Raw genomic sequence first — 23,725 nt, forward strand, 5'->3', positions numbered from 1 at the left:
TGTAAACAAAACCCAACTCAGTCTATTCAACATGGACCTTTTTAATTGTGGTAATCTTGCTTTTCATTTAAAAAATTCAACAACTTGATTAAATAACTTTCATAAATTAATTATGACCATTCCGTTAGAAGAATGAACAAAATTCACTTTCATTTACAGTTTTATCTAATGTCACATGATATAAAAAAAGAATTTGTCTAAGTAAAAGAATCAACCAATTAGGCTTAGCTTAGTTATGGACAACAAAAATTCCTAGTCATCAATTTACATGAGTTTGCTAGCAAATTCATCTATGTCAGCTCCATCTATACGAGAGGAAGAGGATTTCTTGGCAACATCTCTAAGCTCCGACAAGCTTCTTCCAAGCTTTAAAGCCACTCTCATTTCAAATATCTCTCCATCTTCTCTACTTTCTAAATCCTTTTCTTCCAGTGCAGATTGTATTGATTCCTCCAAAAGTGAGAAGGATCCAGCACAGTTTCTATACATTTCAACCACCATACCAACTTGGCCTGCGTGCTCAAATGTATTGACTGTGCTAGCTAATGCACCTGCAGCGACTGCAACTATTGCCGCCCAAGAATTGTTTCCAACAAAGGCAGATCCAGCAGCTGCTATGCCTGTTAGCAATGGACCTGATATCGCTAAAATCTTGTTTATCTTTAACGCCAAGTTGCCTAATCTCATGTAGTCTTCTCTATCTTTACCTTTTATCAATTCAATAACCTCTCTCATTTCCACTTCCAGCTCCTCGCTCCAACCAGTCTTTCGATGTCTTGTGCTTTTTCTCCCCAAGAGTTTTGATTTGGGCCACCATACAGCGGGCTCAAATTTTGCAGGAAATTTTTCAATCATTTTCCCTAGCAAAGGAAGTGGGTAAGCTTTGTCGAGAGCCAAAACGTTTTCCATTGCATTCCTTACATCCATCTCAGTAGGATCATGAAGAGCCAGTGTAGTTTGTAATTGGCTATAAAGCTGCCTAAACAATCTAGTAGCATTGCGTTGCTCTTCTGCAAGCTGTGAGGGCTGGATTTTGTTCATTATAAGTGAAATCCCAGTAGCCGCAGAGAATAAAAGAGTTGAAGAAAGCTTCAAAGCCAGAAGAGGAACTCCTGCTCCACCAGTTGCTGCAACTCCAGTCATGGTTGCAGCTGTGAGAGTGATCATGTTAATGGAGTTCAAAAGAAGATTGTTCCAATTGTCACGTTGCTCGCCGATGTTCTTGTGCATCTCAACTCTATCAGCAACAGCCTCTAAGATAGCATAAAGCTGGGCTGTTGCCTTCGAAGAATTAGCTGAACTAGTAGAAGGTTCATCTATAATTCTCGGGGTGGTGAAAGTTTTCTCTGTTGGGATTGTGTGCGTGAAGCTGAATTCCTCGACCAAGTTTCTTGACGGTGCCTTTGGAACCGGGAAACGGATTCTTGGGAGTTTAGGGACAGAAATGGCAGCACTAATTCTGGAGGAGGAGAATGTAGAAGAAGAGAACACAAGACCTGAATGTTGTAAAGAAGACATTGCAGATCAGTACTTTCGAGTTTTGGTATGATATTTTCTTTTCTTTTCTAATATTTTGGTTTGGGTACGTAAAAGAGAAGGTGACTGATGGATTGGAAATTGAGGGAGGCCATGGTTCGGTATTTATATGAGGGGATTGTGGCTATTTGAGAAGGAGTCATGGCAGTTGAACATATGGACTGACTGCCTGCTCGAGTTTTGACCGCTCCTATTTGACTGGACCCATTCCCTCTTCTTAATTTTCTAACTTCAAATTTCCTCCAATTAGCTCGGGATGACATTGTAGAACTTAATTATTTATCCATTAAGTATGCTAATTTAATATGCATATATGCAATCATCAATTAATTAATTTAGTGCTGGAGTTAGATTTTCTTGCCTTTGACATTAGAATATATTCTATATCTCCCAACTCATTGGCGGATTAGAGCAGCCATTTAAAATTGTAGAATATTGAAAATTTGATTTCCTAGGGCAATGATTAGCTCCTCATCACCTTTGATTTTCTTCATCAAGAAACTGTAAGACTTTGTCACATTTTGACACATTCTTCTTTACTCTTTATTATGCTTATGCTACTACGTATTAAATGTGAAACCAAAAATTAATGCTATGATATCGACAATTTTCTTTCACCAACACGAAATATATTAGAATACTAGCTTTATGCATTATCAATTAATACTCTTACTTGGACACATTTTTCTAATTATATTAGGGATATATAGTGCTTTATATTTTAATATAATTAATATATGAAATCTAATCTGATGCATACAATTAGATCCATCTCTTTTCTAATTTAGTATTTAGAGTTTGTTTCATTAATTTAGAGCATATGGAACAAGATACTTATAGATTATTTTAAAAAGATTTACTTGAGCTTGATATATACACCATAACAAATAAAGAGAGTGACAAGTATTATAAGTATTTTGGCACTTTAGTAATTGATGATTGGCATATATTATGTAGTTTAAAATTAATGAATATGTCTCAAGCATCTAATAGTCTAGTGTGGTATATAAATGAGTACATAAACCAAATCTAAGTAAGAATCTTTCAAGCTTTTAAATAGTGATACATAAAGACAGATGGAAATAGGTAATTAAGTTTTTATTTTTTCTTTTATTTTTTTTCAATAGAAAGGGAAAAATATATTACATTCTAATAAAATGAAATGTATCATTTGATTGGATGAAAGTATTTTTTAATAATGTAGTAGATGTTGTGAGAAGAATAATTCAATTCAAAAACGGCAGTCGAGAGGGCAAGAAATCCGCAGACCTACCTCTCCTCTTCACATTAAGTATTTTAGTGAAGGGACCAGTGAACCTGCCTATATCTTATGATACAACTTGGTTTCTGGGTTCGCTTGCTAAACTTCTGAATTTGCTAATTATTTGTACCAGTTACCTTTTTATAATAATTACAGATTGAGATTCTCACACATCATTGATTAAATTTACTTCATCACTTTTAAAGCAATGAAAGAAAAGAAAACATTTTATATCATCCATTTACATCAATGGCTGGCTATTAAGAATTCATAAAAGATATCTTTATGTTATATTATGCACAAGTGAAGCTCCATTCATTATAAGTAATATACATTTCATCCAATCCAATTGAATTTGTCCCGTATCTGTTTAAATTTATTATAACTAGCTACGAAACCTAAAAAGAAAAAGAAAACCTCTATGTCTTTTCTTTTTGGTAATACAGGTTGAGAAGAAACAGAAAATTTTGAGTATAAACATTTCCTATATATTATATATCATATGATTTACAAATGTCATGAAAAAGAATGAACAAATAAGGATTAGTTATGGACTTATAATCAAAAGAGTTTGCTAGCGAATTCATCTATGTCGATTCCTTCCGTACGAGAAGAAGAAGATTTGTTGGCAAGATCTCTAAGCTCTGACAAGCTTCTTCCTAGCTGTAAAGCCACCTTCAGTTCAAGCATTTCTCCATCTTCTCTTCTCTCCAAATCAGTTTCTTCCAGGGTAGACTCAATTGATTCCTCCAAAAGTGAGAAGAATCCAGCACACTGTCTGTACATTTCAACCACCATACCAACTTGACCAGCGTGCTGGAATGTATTAATCGTGCTACCTAATGCCCCTGCAGTCACTGCCACTATTGCAGCCCAAGATCCATTGCCTGCAAATGCAGATCCAGCAGCTGCAATGCCAGTGAGCAGTGGACCTGAGATGGCTAAAATCTTGTTTATCTTTAATGCCAAGTTTCCTATTTTCATATAATCTTCACTATCTTTTCTTTTTATCACTTCAATAACCTCTCGCATCTCTATTTCAAGGTCTTGGCTCCATCCGTTATTCTTTCCTTTTTTTGTGCTTTTTCTTTGGAAATCCTTAGTTTTTGTCCACCAAACTGCAGGTTCAAATCTTTCAGGAAACTTCTCAATCATTTTCCCTAGCAAAGGAAGTGGGTAAGCCTTGTCAAGAGCCAAAACCTTGTGCATTGCATCTTTCACATCTATCTCAGTGGGGTCATGAAGAGCAAGTGTAGTTTGTATCTTGCTGTATAGCTGTTTAAACAATCTTGTGGCATTACGTTGCTCTTCTGCGAGCTGTGAAGGCTGGATTTTGTTCATTACAAGTAACATCCCAGTAGCAGCAGTGAACAAAAGAGCTGATGATAGCTTCAAAGCCAAAAGAGGAACACCTGCACCACCAGCTGCCGCAACCCCACCCATGGTCGTAGCAGTGAGAGTAATCATATTAATGGAGTTCAAAAGAAGTTTATTCCAATTATCACGTTGCTCTCCGATGTTTTTGTGCATCTCAACTCTATCAGCAACAGCCTCTAAGATGGCATAAAGCTCGGCTGTTGTCTTAGAATTAGTAGCAGAATCGATGAAAGGTTCATCTATTGTTGTTGTAGTGGTGACGAACTTTTCTACAGGAACGGTGTTTGTAAATGCATCACTTAAAATCAGTTCCTCAACAAAGCTTCTAGACGGTGCTTTTGGAACTGGGAAACGAATTTTTGGAAGTTTAGGAACAGAAATGGCAGCATTTATTCTTTTTGAAGAAACCCTTGTGGAAGAAGAAGAGAATAGAAGACCTGAAGTTTGTAAGGAAGCCATGTATATGGTGGATATTTCTTGAGGTTTTTTTGTTTGCTTTATTTCTTTTGATCCGTAGGCAGGAAAGAGGGGAAGTTGACAATGGAGGTGGAGATGTACAACCGAACCGAAGTATTTATAACAGAAGAGAAGGGTCGTAGATAATGAAATTTAGACTGCCCGATGGAGTTGACTAGGCTTTTATTTGACTGGACTCATTCTATTTTCGATTCATAATATAAATTTCAAAAGGGAAAATATCCTCCTCTTTTCTTAAATAACTTGATCTATAATTTATAATATGTATCACCACAAAGCAAAATACCCATTATACTAATAATTAATTATAAATGAAAATGATAATCTTTAATTGTAAATTCTTATCCTAATACATTTTAAATCCTAAAATATACATTTATAAATATAATAAAAAATAATGTTATGAATTTAAAAAATATGTAAGCTGTGAAAGTTTCATGGATGAATTGGGGATTGATATTTAGGGAGTGCATGTGTTATTAGTAATAATAAGTTGAGATGGTCTTACGGCATGGGGGGATCAATTGGAACTTTGAATTCCCGGTCTAGGCCAAAAGCTAACTATGATTTGTTCATTTTTGTACCCTTTTGAATTTTCTTGAACTTGGGCGCATTTCTTTAGTCTCTATAATTTTATCTGATTCATGTGAATATACATTCTCCCTCATTTGACAAATTCTTATTCAAAATTAATATTATCCCATCACCCATCATATATATGTCTCCCCTAAAAGTGAAGAAGAACAAGAAAGATCTAGGAAAACACTTGTGATGATAATATTACTTGGCAATGCCTCGTATGGTTTCATACCCATTCTTTTTTACAGAGATGTTGCATCAGAATTTAATAACAAACAAACAATACAGCTCAATTTAGACTTAAAAAGTAAATATAAGTTATATCTGTTTATGTTCTTCGCAAATGTCCAATTGTCTTTTTCTTATTTTTCCAAATGTTCTACTACATGCCAATTAAAGATTTTACCATTTGACTGAGTAGCATATGTCGCTCATTGTAAAGAACAAGTTGTTGACTGATTTAACTTTGCATTCTTATTAGTTTTGGTCATTAACCTTACAATTTCATAGCAAAATAGTGTGGTTTAATTAAATAAAATATTAAAATATTTTAATAAACTTATTATCAATTGACACGTTTTAATTTCTCTTTCTTAATTATTATTCTAATCATGTATATTTTTAACCTTATTTAACTCAAATAAACTAACCTAACCCATTTCAAAAAAAAACTTTATACCTCACTTTAGAAAATAAAATCCCTAAAACTAAAATTGCAATCCGTAAAACTAAGCTCCTCTACCTCTCCATTATTGTTGCTTGTATTACTGCTGGAGATTGACCTATCTTTTGTCCTTTCTTCCTTATACCTTTTTCATTAAAATAATCTATTAATAAAATATATTATTTATAAATTTATTCTTAAAATATTATTAAATTTTATAGGATGCATTATTATGACCCCTATACCTTATTAAAATTATTATGACTTTTTCATCATATTAGAATTACTATATATATCAAATTTCATAAAACTGTAAGAAATAAATTTTAAAAAATTTATATATTCAAATTAAACTTTATAGAATTTATACATTCAAATTATAATTATGACATTTTAATTATAATTTCTAAATTTAACTATATTAATCACTATTTATAAAACTTTAAAAGGTATGTATTATATTATAACTGATTGGAGAATTAATGACATTTCCAAAAAAATTTTAAAATTTTGATGAAAAGATAAAAAAGTATATTAACCTAAAAAGTTTAGAAAGGATATTAATATATTATTGAAAAATAAAAAATATATTATGTATTTCACATAAAGCCAGGTGGTATCAATTTACCCAAAAGAATATCCCACTTTATTATTACCAGTTACTCCTCTTGCTTATCCATCGACTAGTCCGCCCTAATGATTTCTATATCTTTTTCAAGAGATATTTTAAGAGCAAATGAAGAGAATTAGACTGCTTGATTGAAGCTGGAGAGAGAGGCAGTACAGCAAAATCAGAACCAAAACCAATATGGGTTCGGTGGCTAAGAAGGGACTGCAACTCTATCTTTTACAGCTTCAGCATCATCCCTTGAGAACTAAGGTCTCTCTCCGCTCTATTTTTAAATGGGTAGTCTTGGTTGAGGCGTGGAAGTAATAAAGTTTCTTACTTCTTGATATCCATGATAATTGGTTACTTATTCAGGATGTTTATGGCTATGATTTATTCAATTTGTAACAAATCCGGTTACAATGCAGGCAATTACAGCAGGGTTCCTGTCAGCTGTTAGTGATATTATTGCACAGAAAATCTCGGGCATACAGAAACTTCAACTTAGACGGCTTCTCCTCAAAGTGGTAATAATAGCTTCTTTCCCATCTAATACTCCTTGGAAAATTATGAATTTCTTTCTGGTGAGCTATCATTATCCAAGTATTGTACTGCTTCATGTATTTCACCATTCAATTTTTTAGAACTGGGACATTAGCAATCTCTCACTTTTAGGTGGGCAGAACCAGAATCTATCCTAGTCATGCTACGTCTTATAATTTACTAATAGGGCAGAACGATTCTCAGTTAGAAACTTAAATTGGAAATTTAAGATTTAATGGGAAGTTTGAATAGATGCTCTATGTTAGAATAGTTACTTAGCTGCAGAGTGTAGACTGATGCAATGTCATAAATGAATGCCAACAGTGAATTTTCACTCTTTCTAAATGCCATCAATTCATCGTCATCTCCTATACCATTTGAATGTAAACATATGTACATAATGATGTGGAAACTAAGGCTATTATTTTACATTTATACTGAACTTGCCTCAGGAATTCTTGAATTAGTGAGACTTTTCTGGTTGTGGCTGTTCAACATGGAATCAACCCGAGTTGTTTACATATCAGCTGCTGATTTGCGTGCATGTGATTACTCTTACATTCTTTTTTACAAATCTATTTTAATGTGCTAATGCAGCTTTTCGGGTCCGCATATCTCGGACCATTTGGGCATTTTCTACACATAATATTGGATAAAATATTCAAAGGGAAGAAGGACACAAAAACAGTTGCCAAGAAGGTATGCTAATACCCTTGTGACTCCACATTCTCAGTTCTCCTATTCCATGTTCGCAACTGCAGGGATTAGTAATCTGCTTGGCTCTCTATCAAATACCAAGTTTTTCTGTCAAATGTGCTAAACCTCAAATCTATTGTACAAATTGAAGTACTGACATTTGACCACTCAATCATATCAATTTTCTGCCATGATGAGCTGTAATTAATCTAAAATGCTGAATTAAACTTTTCAGGTGGTGGTGGAGCAGTTGACGTCATCTCCTTGGAACAATATGCTTTTCATGATATACTATGGCGTGATTGTTGAAAGTAAGTTTATACCAGCTTGACTCAAATTCACAATTATATCTAATAGGATTTGGTGATTCGTGATTTATATCTATAGAGATGGAGAAACATTTAGAGTTTAGTTTATACCAGCTTGACCCAATGTCTGTTAAGGATGGAAAACATTTATTAAACAGCGTGGGTGAGTTCTACCATTCTAGGGGTCTGTGTTTTCAGTGAAGAGCCCTAGAAAGAAAGAAGTCCTTAAGCAGATCTAAATTGGTTCCCTGCTGAACTGTTTAAGCCTGATCCTGATGTGAGTTTTGTATGAATTTCTATGATTTGAAAAAATCCAAGAACTATCAAATTTTCAAAGTCAGCTTGGAGAGACAGCCTAGGTATGGACATTTGTACTTTTGTGAAAGAAAGATTGTTACTGCTGTTTACCATCTTAAGAGGATGTGAATTGCAGGAAGGCCCTGGATGCACGTGAAAGCTAGAATAAAAAAGGAATACCCAAAAGTGCAATTGACATCATGGACGGTATGCTCATTTCCCATGCATGAAAAGGTAAAAAAAATTTGGTGGCACAAAAACCTTAATAAATGAAAAATTTGCAGTTCTGGCCGGTAGTGGGTTGGATAAATCACCAGTATGTACCGCTGCAGCTCCGTGTCATTTTCCACATGGTGGTCGCATGTTTCTGGTATAAACATCTCCCTCTGTTAATTCTATTTTCTCATATGTATGCACAGAATTTCATTTTGTGAAGTGAATCTAACTAGAAAAGAAATGTTCGATGTTCTTTATTTGCTCTGTCAGGGGAATATTTCTGAATTTGCGAGCGAGGTCTATGGCATTGGCCAAAGGTTGAGCTGAGTGTCTCAAATGATAAAAGCCCCCTATTCCATGAACGTTGTGTTACAACTGGCTCAAGCCTTAAAGGATGTACGCGTTGAGAAACCATGAACTTGTGATAGTGTGTGATTTAATGATTCATGAGAGATTGTATATGCTACACTAGAGATGGGACTGTCAAATAGATTTATTGAAAGATGATTCTTTTTCTGCAAAGCTGTATCATGCCCGGATGTTGAAAAACACAATCCATGTCCGAGGCAGGGGACGCGTGAATCGTTAGTTCTTTGTATATGTTGCAGCTACACCATCCAGACCAAAAATCCCGGAGAGACTTGGAATATAAAAGGCGTCTTGATTTTATGCCTGCCTGCCTCTGCATATTGGAGTTTGAAAACTGAATTTCACATTTTGACCGACGCTAGCTAACTGCGCGTCATCCATGGCCAGAAACCAATAAAACGCTGGTAGGGTCGTTGGAAGTTGGAAATTGGAAATTATTAACAATATGAAGTTATTTAAAATTTACCTTGATATGTACAGTAATTGTATACCTAAAGATTTAAATGGGTGAGCTGAGATTTTATATTTAAATAATAAAAAAATAGATGAAACCAAGAAATATCTTTCTAATAAAGGGATATGGAAAAAGCTACGAATGTGATATGAATAGAAATATTTTATGATAGATCACAAGGATTATTCACTCACTCATTTAATAGTAGAACATTGGAGTAATTAAAAAAAAAACTAATATATTAGGGCGAGGGAAATGAAATTATAAATCTTAGAAAATCTCATTTAACTAAAAATCTCGGATTACAAGACGGCTATAATGTAGTTTTTTAAATATAAAACTGCGCGTCATCCATGGCCAGAAACCAATAAAACGCTGGTAGGGTCGTTGGAAGTTGGAAATTGGAAATTATTAACAATATGAAGTTATTTAAAATTTACCTTGATATGTACAGTAATTGTATACCTAAAGATTTAAATGGGTGAGCTGAGATTTTATATTTAAATAATAAAAAAATAGATGAAACCAAGAAATATCTTTCTAATAAAGGGATATGGAAAAAGCTACGAATGTGATATGAATAGAAATATTTTATGATAGATCACAAGGATTATTCACTCACTCATTTAATAGTAGAACATTGGAGTAATTAAAAAAAAAACTAATATATTAGGGCGAGGGAAATGAAATTATAAATCTTAGAAAATCTCATTTAACTAAAAATCTCGGATTACAAGACGGCTATAATGTAGTTTTTTAAATATAAAACTGCGCGTCATCCATGGCCAGAAACCAATAAAACGCTGGTAGGGTCGTTGGAAGTTGGAAATTGGAAATTATTAACAATATGAAGTTATTTAAAATTTACCTTGATATGTACAGTAATTGTATACCTAAAGATTTAAATGGGTGAGCTGAGATTTTATATTTAAATAATAAAAAAATAGATGAAACCAAGAAATATCTTTCTAATAAAGGGATATGGAAAAAGCTACGAATGTGATATGAATAGAAATATTTTATGATAGATCACAAGGATTATTCACTCACTCATTTAATAGTAGAACATTGGAGTAATTAAAAAAAAAACTAATATATTAGGGCGAGGGAAATGAAATTATAAATCTTAGAAAATCTCATTTAACTAAAAATCTCGGATTACAAGACGGCTATAATGTAGTTTTTTAAATATAAAATGATAAATATGTAAATAATTTTTGATCTTGATGGAGATTGTGTGTCAGGATTTGTTGGTAATTTTAAAATGGTATAGTTTGTGCAGCATCAACAGAGTTTATTTGATGAGAATAATTAAAAACAATTAAAAAAGAGTCCACGTGAAGAGATAGAGTGTTAAATAAATGTGCATAAATTCTTTCAGCTTATTTGAAATTATAATAGCACATGGACACGATATAAATATAACCTGCGCAGCTGTTTCCATTTTTCAATACGGCTCTGAACTCGTTTTAGCTGTTCCAAAGTCAAAGCAGGGATCACCACAATATATTTCCCAAGAAACAGTCTGAAATGGGCATCCATAATCGAATATATATTGAATTGCGAGTTTTCAAATCCTTGGATTGGACCTCTTATATTCAACGCTCTTCACCTTGTTTATATATAAATACAAGTTAAGTTTGATACCTCAAACCCAATTCACTTCCTTCTCCTCTTACCCTAATAATTCCACCGCTACAACATTCATAACTTAAAAGTTGTAGGCATTTACATGGCAACCATTCAAGCTTCATGCAAGTTGTTTTCTTCTTCTTCTTCTTCTTCATCATGTTCTCGTAGATTCATGATTAAATCCAATATATTTGTACCCCAAGTTCGGATTAACGCTCCTCTTCATCATCTCCCTAAGCTTTCTACCAGAGGCTTGATGGAGGAACTAGAAAGAAGAAATGGTTACCGTGAAATGGGAAGCCCAATGGAAAAAGATTCCAGATCCTGGATCAATACTAATATTTCTACATTAAAAAGTAGCGAACCTTCTGATCCTATGGTGATAGCCAAGCTTTATGCAATAATGGAGGCGGTGGCGGACCGGGTGGAGATGCATGAAAATATCGGAAAGCAAAGAGATAACTGGAACCATCTTCTTTTAACTTCCATCAATACTATTACTCTCACTGCTGCTACCATGTGTGGACTTGCGAGTGGCGCACCTCAATCAGCCTTCAAGATTTCCTCAACGATTCTCTATCTTGCAGCTGCTGGCATGTTGACTATAATGAACGCTATCCAACCATCCCAACTAGCTGAAGAACAAAGAAACGCGTCCAGGTTGTTTAAGCAGCTAGCTGGTCAAATTCATACAACGCTGTCCATTGGGAATCCTACTATGAATGATGTGAAACAAGCAATGGAGAATGTTTTAGCTCTAGATAGGGCATTCCCACTTCCATTACTAGGTGCTATGCTTGAAAAATTCCCATCGACTGTCAAGCCAGCAGTTTGGTGGCCACGACAAGAGCAAAGACAGCCCAAGAAACATAGAGATGGAAATGGATGGAATAAAGAATTGGAAGATGAAATGAGGGAGATTGTTGGGGTTTTGAAGAGAAAAGACAAGGCAGATTACTCGAGATTAGGAGAAGTCGCCCTAAAAATTAACAAGATAATGGCTATTTCTGGTCCTTTATTAACCAGCCTTGCAGCAATAGGCTCAGCTTTTGCGGGTAGTAATCCGTGGGCAGCCATAGTAGGAGTGGGTTGTGGGGCTTTAGCAAGCATTGTAAATGCAATTGAGCATGGAGGCCAAGTCGGTATGGTATTTGAGATGTATAGGGGCAATGTTGGTTTCTTCAAGCTTATGGAAGAGACTATAGAATCAAATATTAATGAAAGAGATGTTAGGAGGAGAGAAAATGGAGAAATGCTTGAAATGAAGGTCGCTCTTCAGTTAGGTAGGAGCCTTTCAGAGCTAAGGAATCTTGCTGCATCTACTTCGCCAAGAAATGAGGAGACTGCTGAAGAATTTGGTAGCAAGCTTTTTTAATTATTAATTAGTAGAGCTTAGCCTTGACTATTCTTCTTAACTTGATGTGATCATATAACATAAGTTGATTTATGTACATAACTGCAGATCATGGTTAAATTGATTCAGTTTGTATAATCTTTTGAGTTCTCTCTTTGTTCTTGTTTAACTTAAATTATTAAGTATTTACTATTTTCATTTTAAAAGTCAATAATGATTACATGTACTATAAGAATTTATAGTTATGTTAGATTATTAAGTGTTATGAATATGGATAATTATAAATAGCTTATAAATACACTTTAATTATAAAAATATATATTTGTGATATATTCTTATTTTTTTCGACAGGAGTTTATCTTTTTTCTTTTCTAAATATTAAACGAGAATAATGTCATAATTATTATATTTATTTCTCTTTCTCTTTAATTGAATAAGGCATCATAGATTAATGCAAAAGAATTTTATCAATAATAACATAAAAAGTTTTCTCATGTGGATCATCTAAAATCCAATGAAGACAAAGACAAGAGAAATTGATTATATAGTATATGATCGGAGACGCTTTCAATGAGTATCATATAAGAATCTCGATGCTGCATTTATCACGTGGCTATGCATTTTAATTACACACTTGCCCAAGAAGATAAAATAATGGACAACCATCGTATCTCCTCTTCATTTTTTTATTTTATTTTATTTTTTGATTTGATGTGTTGCTCAAAAAATTTGCATCGCCAACTAACGAAGAGAGTTTGGCGAAATCTGTATATATATATGAAATTGAGCATAATTCAATTTAGCAAAGAAATAGTGTAATTCTTTCTCCACAAGAAATGGAAAATATAACATTACAAGACATATAGCTTGGAAGAATGCCTATCAAAGGCTCAAGCATTTAGCCGTATCAGTATAGGTATTAGGACACTTATTCTTAAAAGAAAATAAGAACAAAAGCTATCTCTGCAAATGGTTGCAATATTTCAAATCATGTTAAGATTAGCTAATTGCTATGATAGCGAAGGCAAATATAATAAGCTTGATTTTATTTTTAAATGATTCTGGAGCTTCTGCTACTGGTGACGGCGCTGGAGCAGCTAAAGCCGGACATTCATTTAGTGGTTTTCCGCATAGTCCTGGATTACCAATGAAGTTGTCTGCAGAAAACCTGCGCGGGATATCAGGAATTCGACCTGTAAAATTGTTGTGTGAGATGTTGAATTCCTGAAGGTTGGAGAAGTCGAGATCCGGTATTACCCCACTAAGTTGATTTTCTTGAGCAAGCAAAGATACCAACCCTGAAATTCGAGAGAGACCAGAAATCTCACCAGAGAAATAATTGTTGGAGATATCAAGCCTTTTCAAGTTACTCAACTGTGAAAGAGTCTCAGGAATAGGACCGGAGAATCGATTATGCCTTAGATACAAGTGAGTTAGACCTTCGCAGTTTCCTATCTCTGCAGGTACCGAACCACCAACGTTGTTCCTTGTCAGACTCAAGACGACAAGAGAGTTTAGCATGCATAGAGAACTGGCATCAAAATATCCAGTAAAATTGAAATCATCGAGAACTATCTTTGTTACTGTTTGAAACTGTGAGTCACAGGAAACACCCACCCAATTGTCATTGCAGGGGTCTGAAGTCATGTTCCAACCCCAATTCTGGTCATTTTGCCTATTTCCCGATGAAAGTTTCTGCATGAACTGCACTAGTGACTGCCTCACGCTTACCTCTATTGAATTTGATACTGGAAAGGAAATCAGCAAGACAAAAATGGGTAGCACCAATAAAGGAATTCGAACCATCTTTTGATTTACAAGTTGAACTGTGCTACAATGGCACTCGCTGTATTCTAGTTTTATTCTTGATTTTCTTTTATAAGTGGACTTGGCCGATTGAAGTTATAAACAACAAAAGAAAATAACAAAAACTGACCTTATTGTTGATGGACTGAATTTACAAGGAGGATATCTTTTGTAACGTTGTGGATGTAATTGCTTACAACTTCTCCAGTTTAGGCCACAAGGCAACAACTTGTAGCGGGTAATGAATGCAGGAAAGATATACATTTGGTTAGTTGGGTTAATAATATGTCAAAGTCCAGCATCCGTATCTTGGACTCTGACAAGATACAAACGTACAATGCCAACAGAAAACCTCCCTTATAGTTTATGAAAATTTGTTTCACACTGCGTCCAGAAATAAACTTTGCTTGTTCATCGATCCTTATTCAGAGTAGATTATTTGTTTTCACATTTTATAACGCAATTGTAGTTTCTTCACAGACATAAATTCATTAAACTATTTATTTGTTAATGTTTTATTAGTTTGAAGAATCAGTTACTAAAACATTATCGAGGTTTAACATTTCAAATCTTGCTATTTCAAAGCCAAATTTAGTTCTCGAGTCTGGTAATGACTCAAGTCTATCTTTTCCTTTTCTTTTGCTAGATGATTAGAAATGAAACCCGGAAAGAAAACAATACCTAACTAACAGCCATTCTTGGAAACCATGTCCATTTGCTAATCCAATCCTCACATAAACGCTCCAACAGCCCCTCTTCTTGAATCCCTCTTTCATGGCTCAAAGCTGCATTGGCTTAGCCTACACAAATACGTGGCACACTTTCAGTTCCCTTTCTGCATTCCAAGCATTCTTCGACGAGCATGCATGGACCCATGTTGCATACTTTCCAGCTCATTATTATCTAGATGGCAAAGAAACGAAAACGAATGCGGAAGAATACGACTCGGGAACACATTAAATAGAAGTAATACAATTAATATAATTAATCATCATGATGGTAATTATATAATTAATATAGACTAAAAAAAAAAACATATGTATAGAATTTTTAAATGTAGAACAACCAAGAATTAAAAATATGAATATAATAAAAGAAAAAAAGATTAAGAATTATTTATAAATAGAAAGTAAAATAAATTTAAAAATAAAGTAAAAAATCTAATTAAATGAAAAGAATTTTAAACAAAATTTCAAAAAAAAATATGAAAAATAATAAATATATGTTCGAAATGTATTCAAAACGAAAAAGGCATTGGAATTTAGAGTCCACCTCGAGGATGGATTAACTTTTTGAAACCTCTGTGTCTGAGCTAAACTGACAACTTTAACCATCCCCCAAATCTCTGCTTCTAAAGACAAACAAACCCCAATATCCAAGGCGAAACCTCCCAATCATTTCCTTTGGGAACCCCAGAACAGACTTCCCCCAACCTGAACTACCTTCGTTACCTTTTTTTTTAGTCCTTGTTTACAACAGTATAAAATTTTCATTATAAAATTTGGTCTTGATATTGAAATTTGACTAAAATTAATGGCATATACTGCAGAATGAGTCAAGACAAACAGTGTTGGGTGGTTGGCTTGTCACTGATTGAAGATTTAATCACCTGTTGTTGTGTTGAAAGTCAAACTAAGGAACCTCAGTAAAGGGAAAGGAAGACAAAACAGTCAAGTGTTGCATCACCAGCTTTGAGGACAAGAAGCAGTCCAAATTTTAAAGCCAAATTGAAGGGTTTATTTATTATTATTATTTATTTCACCAACTTCAGAGGAGGAAATAGTCTAATGTCTGAATTCAAATATCAATGTCTCAATTGTTAGACCCTTTCTTCCTCTTAATCTTCAGCATCTTGACCTTATATAAATACTATTATCACACAATACTTCAAACACACAGAAAAAAGAAACAAAAAAAATAAAAAAGAACTCTCTCTAAAGCCTCAAACCATTCGGTCAGTTCCCCAATTAAGCCAATTTCACATCACCGCCCACGGCTTCACTATTTGGAAGTAGATTGTAGGAAGTCATGACAACCCTTCAAACTTCAAGTACGCTACTAGCTGGTATATCATCTTCACCGTGTTGTTGCAGAAGAACTGCCAGAGCTGCTACAAATGTACCCAAAATTAGAATTGGTCCTCTGTTTTCCCCAAAGCTCTCTAATCTAGGTTTGATGGAAGAATTAAGCCTCAAAGATTGCAGAATTCCAACTACTACACCAATGGAAAAGGATCCCATTTCTGGTCTAAATTTTAATAATTCTTCAAGTAATTCTGATCCCATGGTGATATCCAAGCTCTATGCAATTATGGAGATTGTGGCAGATAGAGTAGAGATGCACAAAAACATTGGAGAGCAACGCGATAATTGGAATCGCCTTCTTTTAACCTCCACTAATGCTATCATTCTCACAGCTGCTACCATGTCAGGACTTGCAGCCACAAGCCCTTTCATGAAGGTCTCTTCAACAATACTTTATCTTGCAGCCACTGGTTTGTTGGCTATGATGAACAGCATCCAGCCATCTCAACTTGCTGAAGAGCAAAGAAATGCAACCAGGTTATGTAAACAACTTCATCATCATATTCGCGAGATGCTGACCATTGGCAATTTTAACATTAATGATGTAAATGAAGCAGTGGAGAAAATTTTGGCTATAGATAGAGCATATCCACTTCCTTTGCTAGGTGCTATGCTTGAAAAATTCCCGTCAAGTGTGGAGCCTGCAGTTTGGTGGCTACAACCAAAGCAAAAACAAGCTATAGGGCTTGCTAGGATGACCCACGGCAACGGTTGGAATGGAGAATTGGAAGATGAATTAAGAAAGATTGTTCAGATTTTGAAGGGGAGGGATAAGGCAGATTACTTAAAATTGGGTAAACAGGCCTTGAAAGTTAACAAGATCCTGGCAATTACTGGTCCTGTATTGACTGGCGTCGGAGCTCTAGGATCTGCTTTTGTGGGTACTAATCCATTGTCTGTCATAGTTGGAGTTATCTCTGGTGCTTTGGCAAGCATTATAAACTCAATTGAGCATGGCGGACAAATAGGGATGGTGTTTGAGATGTATCGAAGCAATGCTGGTTTTTTTAAACTTATGGAAGAGACTATTGAGTCTAATGTAAGGGAAAGAATGGTAGAGGGAAGAGAAAATGGAGAATTGCTGGAAATTAAGGTTGCTCTACAGCTAGGAAGAAGTTTATCAGAGCTCAAGCATTTAGCAGAATCTTCTCCCTCAAGAAATGGTGTAGATACAGAGGAGTTTGCAAGCGAGCTCTTCTAAGTTGCACTGTATAGAATTTATCATATGTTGATCTTGTTTATAGTTAATTAATATAACAATGATAGCTGCGCCAGCCCATTGTCTCTGCTGAAGCTAAATAGACTCTTCATCTTAAAAAAGAAAAAGGAAAAAAGGGCTTTTATTTCATTGCGAATCAAGACTCAGATAATTATTAAGATGGACAAAGCAAAAAGAGCCATTAAGATTTTACTTTTATATGATTCTGGAGCTTCTGCTACTGGTGATGGTGCTGGAGCAATTGATAGTGGGCATGCATTTAGTGGCTTGCCGCATAATTGAGGATTACCATAAAAGCTGTCAGCAGGGAACATGCCTTGATCAGGAATTGGACCGGTCAAATTGTTGTTTGAGACATTAAATTCCTGAAGCTTGGTGAAGTTAAATTCCGGTATCTTCCCACTAAGTTGATTGTTGGATATATCAAGCCTTGTCAAGCTACGCAACTGAGAAAGACCCTCAGGAATGAAACCTGATAATCTGTTTTCCCTTAAATTTAAGTGAGTTAGGCTTTTGCATTTTCCTATCGCTTCAGGTATGATGTTGACAATATTATTCTTTCTCAAGCTCAATACAACAAGAGAATTTACCATGCATAAAGAACTGGCATCAAGACTTCCACTGAAATTGAACTCATGAAGAACTATCTTTTGTACAGTTTGCAACTGCGAGTCGCATGCTACACCCACCCAATTGTCATTGCAGGGGTCTGAAGTCATGTTCCAACCCCAGTTCTGGTCATTTTGGCGATTTCCTGATGAAAGTTGCTGCATAAACTGCACTAGGGACTGCCTCACGTTTTCCTCCACCGAATTTGACATTGGAAATATAATTAGACAGATAAAAGTGGAAAGCACCAATGTAGGAATTCGAAACATCTTTTGACTTGGGAATTGAGTTGCACTATAATGATAATATAATCTAGTATTTTCTTTTATAGGTGGACTTGGCCGATTGGGGTGATCAACGACAAAAGAAAGTAACAAAGACGACCTTATTGTTGATTGACTGACTTTACAAAGAGAATATGTATAATGTTGTGATGTAATTACCTAGGACTTCTTTAATATAGAAAATGGCTACCCAGCAACAACTTGCAACTTCCCCTAGCAATATATGAATATTTGTTTCAAACCATGTCAACTCACAAGTAATATTAAGGCAAAAGAAAAGATAATCAGAATCATAATGCTGAGAAATAGTGTCAACACTTGATCTGTGGTGAAATTTAGATTATAATATAAGACTAGAAAAAGAATAGGTGCAAATGAACACCCAGATAAAATAAATAAATGTGAATTCCTATCCATAAAACGTAGCCTGGTATTCGCTGATATTAAGATATTAGTAACGCCAAAATGGGATTTAGCGTTATCCTAATGGAAGAGCTGGTGTTAGGTCACTGCTTATTTATCAATGTCTTCCTAAGAGTAGTTTATTTACTTTCACAATTTATCATGTACCAAGATCACTCTAAACATCACAAGAACTTACCAATGGAGCTGTTTAGTTTTTCTTTACTTCCAAATTGAGGGTAATTCAGTTGGCACATTTAAGGTAACTTAAGCATAAAAAACAATGTACTCTAAAAAGGGTGTTATGCGATTGTAATTTCTTTTTAGGAATAATTAGTTACAGAGTGTACATATATATACTGATCATGTGAGGACAGCATGTCACCCCCACCACCTTTGAATAATTTCCCCGGCTGAAAGGGATAGATGATTCTGCCACCATCTTTTTCCCTTCCTTTACATAATCCTTAGGAAATACATAAGTAACATGGCCTAAAAGGTAGCTAGCTTTTCTCGGAGCTTGCCCTTGGTAATAGCCGCTGATGATGGATCTAGTTATGAAAGAAAATGCTTCCAAAAGAGGAACTTGCCTGGTTAGTTCATCTACCTTGATTCCTGAACCAACCAAACTGTTGGTAATAATATTTTAGCTTTTGATTTATCCTTCTGTAGAGTAAGCATTGCTTTAGCAGGTGACTGAGATTATTTATGTAACAAGAGATGCAGTTTGTGATGCAGTTTGTTGTGATTAGGTTTCGTATTGACTGTGTGATATTATTTTATAAGCTAGCTGGCTGTAATTTTGTGCAACTGCTATTATGAATCGGGGGGCTAGAATAGATGAAGTGGACCTGAAAGGTGATAGACGAGTGACAATTATAAAGGTGGTTGGGTTGGTGTTGCTTTTCGTATCATCTTTTTAAGGGGAAGCTTAGACCTTTTCATAAGTTAAATTGGAAATATGACCTTGTTTTAATTCTGACAATTCAAGGCTTCATTATTGTGCATACATATATGGAAATTTTTATACGGCTTTTGAAGCTTCATTTCCTACTAACACTAGCAGTCTATAATTACTTATCTGCTTGCTTAGTTATGCTTATGTCTTCAAGAAGCAAACCCTTTGATCATTGGTAATAATTGTCTCTGACATGACACCAGCCACTAATTTACCAGTGATTGCGCCTAATGCAAATGGCCACTGTCCATTTTAACAATGCAAATCACAAGGGTATGCTAAAAAAGAAAAAAATGTCTCTTTTTTTCCCTTCTTTAGATAGTATTAATATTAAGTTTCATTTACTTGTTCTAGACTAGAGTTAATTAATACAAAATAGAAAGACTATGTATTATACTTTTATCCAAGTTAGAATTCCAAAACAACCAGAAGTATAATTCCAACTTCAATCGACACAGGTATCTATTATAACTTTTGATTTTTTACTTTCTTCCATATGTGGCAGCAGACTTCATGTCTTGTTCACTTTCAATTTCAGCTTATTTAGCATTTGCAAGAACAAAGAAATGCATAGTTTATGCTCCTAGAGTTTTACCCAATATCACATGCACATTTCAATTTTTATTTTAATCTGTTAAAACACTTAAACTTTTACTTTTAATCTATTTAAACACTTATTGTGGATACAATCACAATCACATGGCTTATGGCCAGTGTAAAAGTATTGGTTAATTAGCTATTTTTCTTCTTCATATTTGTTTACACTATCTTTTTAAACTAATTTGTCCTAACCTTAATCTTTCTTCTGCAATTTGTAAGAAAAAGTTGCACCCTTTTTATTCAACCTAGCTATTTGTTTTGCTAATTTAATGGAATTACACCCCTATGATTTTGTTTTTGTTTGTTAATTCAATTTGCCATGGTGCTAAAGTGGATTTAATTCTTTGCCAGATTTCTAGCTAATAAAAAAATAATATATTTAGATTATCAGCGAGTGAAAATTCAAGTGCATAATTATGAATTTAGTCATAAGAGGCAAAAAGAAAATCAATTCATAAAGTATCACTAAGTACCAAATGAGACTATAACTTCAAATTGAATTGGGTTCTACATGCATTTCTTGAATTCTTTTTTGACCTATTTTTCTATTTGATATTTAGTAGATTATTTTATTTAATCAATTCATAATAAATCCGTTATTTCTAGATTACTAAAAAGAAAATTATTGCAGCAGTCTATACTGTCTGCTGGAGCTGGATAATACTTTTCGTCTGGTGGGCGGGCAGACTCATTAAATATTGAGAACCAGAAGCCCTTAATTGAAAATTATTAAGAAAAGGAGGATTACTTTAAGAAATCAACAAAAACTTTGAAAGAGCACAGGGAGTCACATTAGTACCAAGAAATGGAAGCCCACTCTTTCGTTTTTCTTTCAAAAACCTCTGCATTTCTTTGATCTCTTCAATTTTCTAGTCACCATTATCATTCTTTTGATCCATCTATAGCTGACTCACTCCAACATTTACATTTATTCTTTGAAATCTTTGACACACTTTCTCTCTCTCTCTGAGTAGAAAAAGAACATAAAAGAAAGATAAAAATGATTCAGCTTTTGTTTACAGGGATTTTCTCAGAGATGGCATTGATATTGATTCTTGTTTTCAAGACTCCTTTCAGGAAGTTGGTTTTGATGGGTTTGGATCGGGTAAAGAGAGGTAGCGGTCCAATCATTGTAAAGACTGTGGCAGGAACGATTCTTGTGGTGTTGATATCAAGTGTTTATAGTATGATGAAGATCCAGAAACGTGGGATCGATGAGGGTTTTGTCAATCCAACTGACCAGGTTCTCATGGCTAAGCATCTTCTTGAGGCTACTCTTATGGGTAATTCTTGGTTTTTTTATGTTCTACGTTATTGTTTCTTTAAAGTTTGTTAATTTTGTTATTGTGTAGAGTGTTTATTGGAAATTTATTAGATTCTTGCACTTGTAGGTGCGATTTGAATTGGGTTCTAAATAATTGATTTATAAAATGGTCAAGTTGGTTACTGATAATATCACTGTTTCATTCATGAGATTATAATAGTTTTAGAATTCTGTGTATGATTGAACATGTTGTAGATCCGTCTTCTAACGTGTATTTTGTTCTTATGACAATATGATTGCATGTTATTGGGATTGGAAGCTGTTACTCAAAAGTCTATACTATTGTTTTGAAGTGTGATGTTAGCCTGTCTTTTTATTGAAGTCTTCTTCCAATTGTATATGATAAATGAGGTGTTTTCTTAAAGCTTTTTGGAAGTTTAAAAAATGATACTTTACTGTGTCATCCATCGTCTTGGAATACAATGAAATTTTACATCAGAATTTATCAAGCTTTTGGTGTTTGAATAGAGTAGTAGGTTAAATTCCATGGCTCCAACTTTAGACTAATAGACCTGAAGCAAATAGAGTCTTAATGTTCAAAGGAGGACATAACCACTTTAATTAATATTTGAAGAAAATATGAGCTACCTGTTTGAGTTTTCCTTTAGGTTCAATTCTAAGTAATTGAGGTTAACATAAAACAATTATGTAGTAAATTTATTGAATTGTCATCGCATATCCTGATCCTCCATTTTAATTGTTTGAATTCTGTATCTTGATATATGTGGATTGGTATCTGGTGTGATCAAAAGCATATTTGTATTAATAAGGAACTTTTGAAATTGGAGAATTAAATACTATTAGTTCTCCTTGTATAAGACCGTCAAACAAAGCAAAGATCAAAGAGAAGTAAGGCAGGGTTGGATGATTAGTAGGTCATGCAACACTGTGTTTAAATTTTTAGCTTAACAAGTCTGCTTTTATATGCTGTTATAGTTTTAGTTTTCTGTGGGAACACTATCTGTGAATATGTACGTTCTGTTTTTGTTTTCTTCCCCTTCCTCATTAGTTCTTGTGGTGAAAATAAGGATGAAGGAAAAAAAATCTCTTTGACGATAGGTTACATTTTACTGAAAATATATTTTGTCCCTTATTCAATTGGTCTTGGAAAAATATTTAATCCCTTACATTAGATTGTAACACCTCTGGTTCTCATTCTTGAGTTAATCTCCTGCATTAAGAACACCATATTTAACGGTGTTCTGTATCATCATGGGGTGTGAGAGTCCTGATATGTTGAAATTCTTCCTGTCTATCCTATTCTTGTTTGTAATTTGAGCTCCCTGTTTCCTATTTGATTCTATTGGCCCATGGATCTGTGTAATTATAGAATATACTGCTTGCAGGAGCCATGCTTTTCCTTGCACTAATGATAGACAGACTACACCATTATATTAGAGAACTTCGTATGCGGAGGAAGAGCATGGAGGCTGTGAAGAAACAAAGTCGAGTTGCTGAGGATGGAAAAGCTGAGGAGAACAAAGCCCTGGGAGAAGAAATGACCACACTGCGAGCAAGACTTAAGCAACTAGAATCTGAACTGGAAGTGAAGACAAAAGAGGCACATGCTTCAGAAACCAATGCAGTTGCTCTGAGGAAGCAATCTGAGGGATTTCTTCTCGAGTATGATCGCTTGCTTGAGGAAAACCAAAACCTACGGAACCAATTGCAATCTTTGGACTTGAGATTATCGCGTTCAGGTAGCAAGAAGAATACTTAGAGAACCAAATATCAATCAAGCACCCTCATTAAATAGTTCTTTCCAAGTTCCTTTTTGTTTCATACTATTTATTTTGACTGTGTCAAAGTGGGTTTTGATGATTATGGTTTATTCTGATGTATGCATTGCTGTAAGTGTGGAGAAAAAAGACAAATACAAAAGAGAAGAGGAAAAGATAATAGGTTTCCATTTTCTTGTTAAATTGAAGTAGACTATTGCTGAAATAGAATGAATCAACTTTATTCCTGAGAGATTGCTTTTCTAACCTGACTTTGTGGATATACACATTTCATCTTGTAACATTTTAAGTGCATATTTGCTCAAAGCCTACCTTTCCAGTTTTTCTTGG

At 34.4% G+C, this 23,725-nt stretch overlaps 8 protein-coding genes across 8 annotated transcripts; 4 read left to right on the top strand and 4 right to left on the bottom strand.

The window, feature by feature from the left end:
* Positions 1-181: 181 nt before the first annotated feature.
* LOC8284171 (probable F-box protein At4g22030) lies at positions 182-1,626 on the bottom strand. Its single transcript, XM_002518408.3, has one exon. The coding sequence runs from the start codon at positions 1,516-1,518 to the stop codon at positions 265-267; it is 1,254 nt and encodes a 417-aa protein (XP_002518454.1). The 5' UTR covers positions 1,519-1,626; the 3' UTR covers positions 182-264.
* Positions 1,627-3,201: 1,575 nt separating this feature from the next.
* On the bottom strand, positions 3,202-4,732 carry LOC8284170 (probable F-box protein At4g22030). The gene has a single exon (XM_002518407.3). The coding sequence runs from the start codon at positions 4,631-4,633 to the stop codon at positions 3,359-3,361; it is 1,275 nt and encodes a 424-aa protein (XP_002518453.1). The 5' UTR covers positions 4,634-4,732; the 3' UTR covers positions 3,202-3,358.
* A 1,825-nt stretch (positions 4,733-6,557) lies between these two features.
* Positions 6,558-9,230, top strand: LOC8284169 (peroxisomal membrane protein PMP22). Its single transcript, XM_002518406.4, has 7 exons — positions 6,558-6,774; positions 6,930-7,028; positions 7,642-7,743; positions 7,976-8,051; positions 8,482-8,552; positions 8,630-8,715; positions 8,832-9,230. Exons 1-7 carry the CDS (start codon positions 6,703-6,705, stop codon positions 8,881-8,883), a joined length of 558 nt encoding a protein of 185 aa, XP_002518452.1. The 5' UTR covers positions 6,558-6,702; the 3' UTR covers positions 8,884-9,230.
* Positions 9,231-10,993: 1,763 nt separating this feature from the next.
* On the top strand, positions 10,994-12,508 carry LOC8284168 (probable F-box protein At4g22030). The gene has a single exon (XM_002518405.4). The coding sequence runs from the start codon at positions 11,117-11,119 to the stop codon at positions 12,389-12,391; it is 1,275 nt and encodes a 424-aa protein (XP_002518451.2). The 5' UTR covers positions 10,994-11,116; the 3' UTR covers positions 12,392-12,508.
* Positions 12,509-13,369: 861 nt separating this feature from the next.
* On the bottom strand, positions 13,370-14,176 carry LOC8284167 (probable inactive receptor kinase At2g26730). The gene has a single exon (XM_002518404.3). The coding sequence runs from the start codon at positions 14,174-14,176 to the stop codon at positions 13,370-13,372; it is 807 nt and encodes a 268-aa protein (XP_002518450.1).
* A 1,529-nt stretch (positions 14,177-15,705) lies between these two features.
* On the top strand, positions 15,706-17,534 carry LOC8284166 (probable F-box protein At4g22030). Its single transcript, XM_002518403.4, has one exon. The coding sequence runs from the start codon at positions 16,205-16,207 to the stop codon at positions 17,459-17,461; it is 1,257 nt and encodes a 418-aa protein (XP_002518449.1). The 5' UTR covers positions 15,706-16,204; the 3' UTR covers positions 17,462-17,534.
* An 88-nt stretch (positions 17,535-17,622) lies between these two features.
* On the bottom strand, positions 17,623-18,300 carry LOC112534763 (probable inactive receptor kinase At2g26730). The gene has a single exon (XM_025157220.2). The coding sequence runs from the start codon at positions 18,298-18,300 to the stop codon at positions 17,623-17,625; it is 678 nt and encodes a 225-aa protein (XP_025012988.2).
* A 2,761-nt stretch (positions 18,301-21,061) lies between these two features.
* LOC8277995 lies at positions 21,062-23,627 on the top strand. The gene is made up of 2 exons (XM_002518401.4): positions 21,062-21,615; positions 23,003-23,627. The coding sequence occupies exons 1-2, from the start codon at positions 21,333-21,335 to the stop codon at positions 23,374-23,376; spliced, it is 657 nt and encodes a 218-aa protein (XP_002518447.1). The 5' UTR covers positions 21,062-21,332; the 3' UTR covers positions 23,377-23,627.
* The last annotated feature ends 98 nt before the right edge of the window (positions 23,628-23,725 follow it).

This window comes from Ricinus communis, chromosome 5, assembly GCF_019578655.1.
Source record: "Ricinus communis isolate WT05 ecotype wild-type chromosome 5, ASM1957865v1, whole genome shotgun sequence".
NCBI classification, from domain to species: Eukaryota; Viridiplantae; Streptophyta; class Magnoliopsida; order Malpighiales; family Euphorbiaceae; genus Ricinus; species Ricinus communis.

Excerpts from the sequence above, each read along its gene's own strand:
- LOC8284169 (XM_002518406.4), top strand. The coding sequence starts at position 6,703 with ATGGGTTCGGTGGCTAAGAAGGGACTGCAACTCTATCTTTTACAGCTT. Across the intron at positions 6,775-6,929 it reads ATCATCCCTTGAGAACTAAG|GCAATTACAGCAGGGTTCCT; the intron begins GTCTCTCTCCGC and ends GTTACAATGCAG. Across the intron at positions 7,029-7,641 it reads GACGGCTTCTCCTCAAAGTG|CTTTTCGGGTCCGCATATCT; the intron begins GTAATAATAGCT and ends GTGCTAATGCAG.
- LOC8284166 (XM_002518403.4), top strand. The coding sequence starts at position 16,205 with ATGACAACCCTTCAAACTTCAAGTACGCTACTAGCTGGTATATCATCT.
- LOC8284167 (XM_002518404.3), bottom strand. The coding sequence starts at position 14,176 with ATGGTTCGAATTCCTTTATTGGTGCTACCCATTTTTGTCTTGCTGATT.
- LOC8284168 (XM_002518405.4), top strand. The coding sequence starts at position 11,117 with ATGGCAACCATTCAAGCTTCATGCAAGTTGTTTTCTTCTTCTTCTTCT.
- LOC8284170 (XM_002518407.3), bottom strand. The coding sequence starts at position 4,633 with ATGGCTTCCTTACAAACTTCAGGTCTTCTATTCTCTTCTTCTTCCACA.
- LOC112534763 (XM_025157220.2), bottom strand. The coding sequence starts at position 18,300 with ATGTCAAATTCGGTGGAGGAAAACGTGAGGCAGTCCCTAGTGCAGTTT.
- LOC8284171 (XM_002518408.3), bottom strand. The coding sequence starts at position 1,518 with ATGTCTTCTTTACAACATTCAGGTCTTGTGTTCTCTTCTTCTACATTC.
- LOC8277995 (XM_002518401.4), top strand. The coding sequence starts at position 21,333 with ATGATTCAGCTTTTGTTTACAGGGATTTTCTCAGAGATGGCATTGATA. Across the intron at positions 21,616-23,002 it reads TCTTGAGGCTACTCTTATGG|GAGCCATGCTTTTCCTTGCA; the intron begins GTAATTCTTGGT and ends TACTGCTTGCAG.